The sequence below is a fragment of the Amphiura filiformis genome, chromosome 2 (assembly GCF_039555335.1).
Source record: "Amphiura filiformis chromosome 2, Afil_fr2py, whole genome shotgun sequence".
Classification (NCBI taxonomy): Eukaryota; Metazoa; Echinodermata; class Ophiuroidea; order Amphilepidida; family Amphiuridae; genus Amphiura; species Amphiura filiformis.
In genome coordinates, this window is record NC_092629.1 from 72416244 (window position 1) to 72425270 (window position 9027).

The 9027-nt window shown below is 38.0% G+C and overlaps 1 protein-coding gene across 1 annotated transcript in view; it reads left to right on the top strand.

Annotated features, from left to right (window-relative positions):
- The window catches only part of LOC140142794 (uncharacterized), a 1781-nt gene extending 1676 nt beyond the window's left edge, over positions 1-105 (top strand). The window contains exon 2 of the mRNA XM_072164800.1: positions 1-105. This exon is cut by the window's left edge and continues 978 nt beyond it. Coding sequence (XP_072020901.1) covers positions 1-105 — 105 coding nt within the window.
- Positions 106-9027: the final 8922 nt, after the last annotated feature.

Consider the following 9027-nt stretch of genomic DNA (forward strand, 5'->3'; position numbering starts at 1 on the left):
CCCTTGCCAAAGAAGGAGACCTCTCCTACTGTAGTAACAACCGAGGCATCACCCTTATTGACATCGCTGGAAAAGTGTTTTCAACCATTCTACTCCAGAGAGTAAAAGATGAAGTGGACCTGAAAATGAGAGACAACCAAGCAGGCTTCAGAAAGGGCCGTTCTTGTCAAGACCAAATTTTCAGCCTAAACCAGATCATTGAGAAGTGTTTGGACCAACAGCTACCCTGCCTCATTAATTTCATTGACTTCAAGGCTGCTTTTGACTCAGTGCACAGGCCCTCCCTGTGGGAAATTCTCCGCATCTATGGAATACCTCCCAAGATAATTAACATCATAAGGAGTTCATATCGGGACACAATATGTGCAGTGAAAGCAGAAGGGACCCTTTCTAGCTGGTTCAAGATCATCACCGGAGTCAGACAGGGTGACATCTGGTCTCCATTACTCTTTGGCTTAGCCATTGACTTCATCATGAAGAGGGCTGTTGATGAAAACAACAGAGGATTAATCCTATTGCCAAGGAGGAGTTCAAGATATCCAGAAGAAAAGTTAGCTGATCTGGATTATGCTGATGATATAGCTCTCCTTGAAGAGACTGATGTCAAGATGGCAGAGACAACAGAAGCCATCCGTGTTACTGCCGGTAAACTAGGACTCCAGATGAGCTATAAGAAGACAGAGATCATGACCATTAGCCGATCCAATGTTACAAAACCAGCTGTTCACCTAGGCAATGAAGGTCTCATCAAAGTAGTTGACCATTTCAAGTACCTTGGTGCCTACTGCAGTGCTGACGGGTCCAATGTCAAAGAATTGAATAACAGAATCGGTAAAGCCACAGGAGCCTTCAGAGAGCTGGACAAGGTGTGGAAGGATCGTAACATCAACATGGAGACCAAGCTGAAGTTCTACAATGCTTGTGTAATCTCCACACTCCTTTATGCCGCTGAGTGCTGGACTCTCACAGAGAGGGACGAGGCTAGACTTGATGCCTTTGACATGCGCTGCCAACGCAAAATTCTTCGAGTGATATGGTCACAACATATATCAAATAGTTGTATTCGATCCAAGACCAAACAGCCCCAACTCACATCAGTTATCAGAAAGCGCCGCCTACAGTGGTTTGGCCATCTGCAACGAATGGATGGAGACCGCACCCCAAGAAGCTCTATCATTGGAAGCCAACCCATGGGAAACGCAAACCTGGTCGTCCTAAGACATCATGGAGAGACGTCATCCACAGAGACATCTCAAGGCTGGACCTAGGGTGGACTGTAAAGGAGGCTGAGGTTGCAGCTTTGGACCGTAGGATTTGGAAGCATCTCTTGAGCCAGGCAGCATGTGCAGAAATGCATGAAGCTGACTGGTAGGTAGGTAGGTATACTAGCGTCATAAGAATGAGCAATGGCCAATTTTCTTGAAATTGCAAATTTTATGCAAAAAGTTACTATTTTCGCCTGTTTTGCCATCCGGTTGTAAATTCAATGAACTATGACTTTGCTAAAGAGCGCTTACAAATTGATATGTTATGTGCATGTAAATCACTCGTCTGTCGTATGTTGTGTATCCTCCGCTGACCGGACAGTAATACTTCGAAGCTTCACAAAGAGAAGAAAATAAGATAAAGTGTGATCAATAGCACATTGTTACTTTAAATCAAATACATTTCTGATGATTCGAGAAGCATGTTTTAACTTATAACCTTTCACTTTACCCCATCTGTAATTGTATGTCAGTCACTTTACTCCATTTCACTTTACTCCATCCATTGGATTCATTTATGACAATAATATTGATATAATGCACATGTCAAATGCAACCCTGGCCCCTCGAGGATGGCCGGTTCGTGGGCCGGGGATTTTTGGTTTAAAAGTTCAAGTCCCGGGTAAACACCTGGCCAGTCCCGGACCCTCCCGGGCAAAATCTGTACATTAAGGTCATATACACGTATACAATTGAATATAATGATACAAAATCCACCCAAGTACGTACTTTGGCCAAATTGAGTTAAGCATAGGCCTATGTATAAACGTTGAACCCAAATGTACCCTCTGCATGCGTCTACGAAGCATGTGAAATTCAACATGGCCTATACCCAGCATGTATGATACATATTTGTTTTTTTAGTTTTCTCAAAATCACTTTCGATGGCCTTGGTGGGTTTTGTATTCATGTATTCAATTATCACAGACATGAAACGACTCAACTAGAACGACTCAACACGACTCGGACGCGAATCAAGTCTAAATCTGAAATACCTCGAACTCAAACTTTAGGACTTGAGTCCCAAATCCCAAATAACTCAACTCAACCCAAGACTTTACACATTTAATAATGGCTCGGCTCGACTCGACTCTAGAGACCAGTGATTCGCACTCGACCCGTTAGTCTCATGACTTTCCCGTTTGTAAGAAATTAGATGATAAATGTTAGAAAGCAGAATCAACTTCCATTCAATAGTCGTCTCGGTTTATAGTTCCCTGAGACATTGTTGGCAATGTTAAACATATACAGGGTGTCCCATAAAAATACCGAGTGAATAAAATGGAACGTAAGTCAAGAAATAGACATCAGAATCAAAAAGTTTAAAATGTAACGCATAGCATATTTTGTCGTGCATCACATACGAACATTTTATTTGATTCGATTGACTGGTTTCGGAGAAATGAACGATTGCATAATGCGTGCATCAATGCAGTTCATTCCAAGTTTGATAAACAGGCGCTTTTTTCATACTCGCTCACCGCTTCTTAAAGTTTGTGTATCTCATTAAGTTTAGTCTACATTATCTATTAAAATCCGACGGTGTTATGTCATTCATGCTTTCACTGAAGATGAATAACAGTTTGTCCGAGAAAACGTTGATTTCTGCAATTGGCAGCTCTCCAACTTTAATTCTTTAGGTTGTGCAAATTAGAGTCACGCGGTAGCCGTGACCAGCAAGTTAAAAAAAAGACTGATAAAGAAGACTAATAAACAGATGCTCCCGCGAGACTATATTTACACGTAACATTAAAACACTTGACTTCTATTGTTCTATGATATTTTTCGCTGGGTACAAATTGTATCTAAAACCATGTTTAATGTTATTTAGAGTCCCAAATGTAATATCTTGACAACTCATTAATTCAAAAAGGGACACCAATCCTACAGTCAATCATTATTTGATAATAAACAAATATTTTTGCTTCATTTCACCCGGTATTTCATAGCGAAAATTAGTGGAAAATAATGCTGACCCAGAATTTTTGGACAAGGCTACAGCACTAGCGGGCAATCACCTATACACTACTTTTTCAGATTTACTTCCAATTATACCCTAGCATTTTCTGAGATACCCTACATACAAATTCTGAGCCCCATTCGTCAAAAAAATCATGTTTTTCACAATTCTTTTGTTCTTTCCGGACGATGCATCCATTCATATAATAAATGCTGTACTTCGACACAGCAATTTACATCAGAGTCCTGTGGCTCAATGGTTACGGCGATCGACTCCGGATACGCGGATCCGAGTTCGAAATCTGATGTCCAACTGATTTTTTCAATATTTTATAAAACACAAATTTTATTGTCATTAATCAAGGATAACACAATTTTAATCATCCAGTGCTGTTGTGATATTATTTTTTTTTATCAAAGCAAGATGTTTGATTCTCAGGGATATTATTAATTATATTAAGGGCCTACTAATTAGTGCAGCTAGCCGCTAGCAGAACAAATAATAAAAGAAATCTCTTTATTTATTTCTTTCTTTATTTAAATCTGAATAATACAAGAAACTAGATCAGGTTACCAATATTTTTCTCATTTAAATAAAGTTCTGTCCTACCACGGGGCGATTCGCATGATAATCTCTCTCTCTCTCTAGGTGCCATATCCTAAGACGTTGGCGATCATGTCATGCCACAATTCTCTGTTATAAGCCATCTCCAGAAGCTCTGTCGCTTTATGTTCAGCTCCCCTTTCTTTTAGCCAGTCTTATTTTTGATGTTAAAATGCACCAACGATTATGTTATTTATATTTTACAATATTATAAAAATAGTATGCGTATTTTTAACGCAATATAGCATAATTTTATTGCATTGTTTCGTACATGTGTACCTAAGAATGAGACATGTAGACCGCCCCTTGCCTACTGATGGATCTGAAAACAGCCGTTCACTGAAGACTGCCCCTTGTCTACAGAAACAAGCAGATCTCGCCTATCTGCTAATTTTAAAGGTTTGGTGGCTCTGAAAAGAGCCGTTCACTGAAGACCACCCTTGTCTACAGAAACAAGCAGATCTCACCTACCTGCTAATTTTAAAGGTCTCTGAAAAGAGCCGTTCACTAAAGACCGCCCCTTGTTAACAGAAAACAAGCAGACCTCGCCTATCTGCTAAATTTAAAGGTTTGTTGGTGCTGAAAAAGAGCTGTTCACTGAAGACTGACATTGTCAACAGAGAACTTAGTGGCTCACCAGGAACGGTTTGGACACTCATTCTGTAATTATATAGTATAAGATTTTGGCTTACATTTATATTGTTGACCTGCACATTTCGTCTACTCCATTCTCTCTTCAATGCATCACGAACCTGAAAAGTAATAACAAAAGTCAATTAATACATAACTATATGCTTATCTTATATCTTAGTATAGCAGCTGACAACTCACTAAGTTTTACTTTATTTCTTCGTTTGCCTGGATTACTCATTCAGTGGATATTTTAAAGTATCCTCTATTCTTCCACGGAGTCCAAGAGAACAAAATGATTAACAAACATCTAAATTAACCATAGTTTATTAGAGTCAGGCGGTAGCTGTGTGACCAGCAAGTTTTAAGAAAACCGAATGCTAAAGAACACTTAAAAATGTACAGGGATAATATTTACACAAAATATTTAAAGACTTTAGTTATTTTGTTTCTTGCTATTTTTGCTACGTATTTTAAACATAATATATCGAAAAACATCCTGTATGGTATTATTAGAGTATCAAATTTAAATTTGTAAATACTCATTCATCAATTAAGAGACACCAATGCTACAGTTAATCATTCTTTGACAATAAACCAGTATACTTGTTTCATCCTCCCGGTAATTAAAAGCCAACAATATTTGACGTAGAAGTGACGTAATTAATCGGATTAACTACCACAGCAATAGATGAATACAATTTTGAACATATCGCCCTGCACTACAACGTTCACGCGGTACCTACCGTCGTTTTATCTTTTCAGTTTCTGTTTCCGTATCCGTAATAGTTTTTGTAAGTCATTGTTATTCTGAAGTGGTAGTCTCCCAGGTATGACCAATCTTTTATTCTAGCCTTTTGTTAGTTACTGAAAATTTGAAGCTCGTGAATTTCAGTTTTCGTTTTGGTAAGTTATATTGATTTTGTACATAAAACCTTGAGATGTGCGGTTGGGTGCCAATCTAGACAAAAGAAGAGTCTAAATTGTACGGTCCTAAATTCGCGGTATATTGTACGGCTTCAATTGAGTTGTGTTTGGTGTATATGCACTTACGCCTAGACGTAAGTGGCTCGTAAAAAAGTCTTGCATTGAAATATATACTAACCATGTTGCCAAGTTATAAGCAAAAGTCTTTCATATTGGCGATGAAACGAGCGTCTAAAATCTCCCAATGAGGCGCGTACAAGTGGTGATTTGGTAATCATGTTTTATATTGAAATGCAATACAAAAGAATTTGCATTGGAGCAAAGATAATGTATTCTATTCATGGCAAGCTAATCTGATAATTGGTTGGGCCTATATGCAAGACTCGGGTTTATTTTAAATGTTTATTTTTGCAGAGCTTATTTTCAGTCATGGATCATACTGATAAATTTCGCGAGGGGGGGAGGAGGAGATACTTAAGTTGAGACTGAACAAGCGAGAGTGGGAGGGGGTGAGGAAGAAGAAAGAGAGGAGAGGGAGAGACGGAAAGACTAGAAAGAGAAGAACTCGAGAGGAGAGAGTAGGGACCGGGGGACGGGGAGGGAGTGGGGTGACTGATCATGGGGGGGGCAGGAGGAAGAAAAATAGGGAGATAGACATTGATACGAGGGAAGGGCGACACTGTGGCCCTGCACAAGTGCATTGGGGTGCGATATGCTCATAAGCAGGCCTTTTGTGATTTTAGAGCTTATTTTCAACGTTTTTACAGAAAAAAGTGGACTTTGTCATTCGGATTGGCATGCATCAAAGACGAGAGGGCGCTAGGCCATTAAAAACAGCGGTGTTGTCTCTCCCGCTTTTATTGACATAAGCAACTGCCTCTTTTGAAATAAGCTGATTGGTACTTCAAAGTTAATAATGAAGTCATGTTACAGTAAACTTACTAAATCCCTTGCGTTTTCGTATCTGAACAATAGACTTACGGAAACTGAAAAGATAAAACGAGCCCTATTAGCACAATCTGCTTGTAGTGCAGGGCGATCTATTCAAAAATTGTATTGATCAATTGGTAGTTAATCCGATTATTATGTTACTTCTACGGCGAATAGTGGGACAAAACGCATGAATTCTTCGCAAACTTTTAAGTTTTGTTTTTTAATTCATGCCCTAGTGGCTTCGCTCGGACTAGGATATGGTGGATTTAGGTAAAAGTCTGCGTATACTGTCCACAAACGTTGTCCAATATTATTCCAAGAAACTAAACATGACACTTTGATCAGTAAATATTTGAGTAGGAATAAAAAGTACTTTATTATCAAATACTATGCTGCAAAGAGTTTAGAAATCATTTATCGAATAAGCTATTTAATAACTTTAAAAATGTAATATGTAAATCAAAATAAAAAATAACAATGTCGTAAGGGAGATTTAATTAAGCAGTTCATTTTTCTGTTGGCTGTACTTAAAATTCAAAATGCAAGACTTCCGTAAGTGGTACTCACAAGTATGCTTGCATTCTAAACTAATTCTCTTATCAGTGGAAGACTATGGTAAGTGATTCACTTACGATATTGTTTCACTCCAACGAGTGTAGAATGCAGACTACAAGTGTCGCGCCATAAGTCTTGCAAGCAAGGGCAAAACTTTTCTAAAAACAGTGCTAAATAAAAAGAAGGTTCACTAGTCCGAATAATAAAAATGGTTCGCCAGTCCGAAACAAAATGAGTTTTGGTAGTCCGCGACTATTAAATATCAGGTTTACTAGTCTCAATAAATACAATAAGCGTCGCTCGTTTAAATGGGACAGGCAAGGGTGGCGATTGGTGTCGGACAAGCGAGCCTTTTTCAGTTTCTGAATAAGACCTTATGTTAGTTTCGAGCTAGTGAACCCTATATTATTTTCGGACAATTAACTCTTAGGACTGGCAACCCCTTTTTTCGGATTAGCGACTCTACGACCAGCAAACATTAAGACTAGTGGATATAATATATTGGGTATTTGAAAGTGAATTTGGGATACAAATATAATTATTATACCCTTTCACGTGTCATACAATAAATTTGTATCTGTTTTTTTTCGCGGAAACTGCGTGAATTTTGAATGCTTTACAGATTATAGCTACGTACCTCTGAGTTAACATAGCAGGTGACGAAAACCAAGTAGAGCCCCTGCATTGAACGGAAAAGCATATGGTAAAATGTTTAAGCATAGCTATGAAGCTGGAAAAGGCTGAAACACGTCCACTTCATAAACATAATGTAGTTGAACAGAATATGTTAATAATAAGCATAGGATCGTTATCCCCGGCCCTTTGGAATGCATGTTGGCCTGTACAGGGTGTCTCAATAAAAATAGGCCCTGTGGATTAGGGGACGTAACTTAAAATTTCGGCAGTAAAATCAAAACTTTTTTGTAGATTCAAAAACCATGACGTTTCGTCGTTAAGATGGTGCGCAAATCAGCAAAATCTGTTCACGCGTCACTGAGATAATTGGGATTGTACAAATAGACCCATTTTTGGACCGTTCCAATGGGGCAATTACACATAATGTGCTGCATTGTAGTTTTAGAATGGAAGAAAAAAATGAAGTAAACTCTCAGTCTTGCTAGGTACGAGTTGAAAGCATCGACCAACCAATCAATCAATCTCCCAAATAATGTTTTTCACACCTTTCTCTTTGGGTTAAAAATATGTGAAAATACACCTTCTAAAAATATAGTTAATACATTTCTCAAGCAACAAAAGGGCCATGGGGTCAGTTAACTTTCATATTGTACACATGCTTGACCAGGAAAAACATTAAACTCAAGTATTATATTGGAAAATGATAAAGAAATCATATAAAGGGTGTATTCTTTTGTATTCCTGTATTGGTGCTACCTTTCAGATAAAAAAATCCTGCTTATTTGATGTTAAAATGCGCCAAATTCCTGTATAGGGATGTTTTTGTTCTATGTTTTGAAAATCACTAGTCGCGCATCAACTACGTTTTAAATTCATTCTTAGGAAAGAACCCTTTTTCGTGTTTTTCTGGCCATGTATGTGTATACTATGAAACTTTGACCGCTTGGCCCTATATTGTTTCTTAAGAAATGTTTGAACAATATTGTTAACCCAAACAGAAAGGTGCGAAAAACATTCTTTGAGAGATTAATTGATTGGATAATTTTTCTTAATTCGTACCCAGCAACTTCATCTCTTTTTGTCCATTATAAACTTAATTTACCATTAGTATTTAATGTGTATTGCCCCATTGGAACGGTCCAAAAATGGGTCTATTTGTTAATTCCCAATTATCTCTGTGACACGTGAACGGATTTTGATGTTTTGTGGACCAGTTTAAAGAAGAAACGTCATGGGTTTTGAATCTTTGAAAAAGTTTTGATTTTACTTACTGCCGACATTTTAAGTTACGTCCCCCAATCCACAGGGCCTATTTTTATTGAGACACCCTGTAGAACACATGGGGCCAGTAAATCATGTAAAATGTCTGATTATCATATCATATCATGATTATCATATTATAAGGTCGTAATATGCAGTCAGACGAAGGTTTTCTCAATTTAACAGCAATAGCAATAACACTGTTTCTTTTGAAATATGTATGAGTTTATGAAGTCTCTACCTTGATCCCATTGCGTT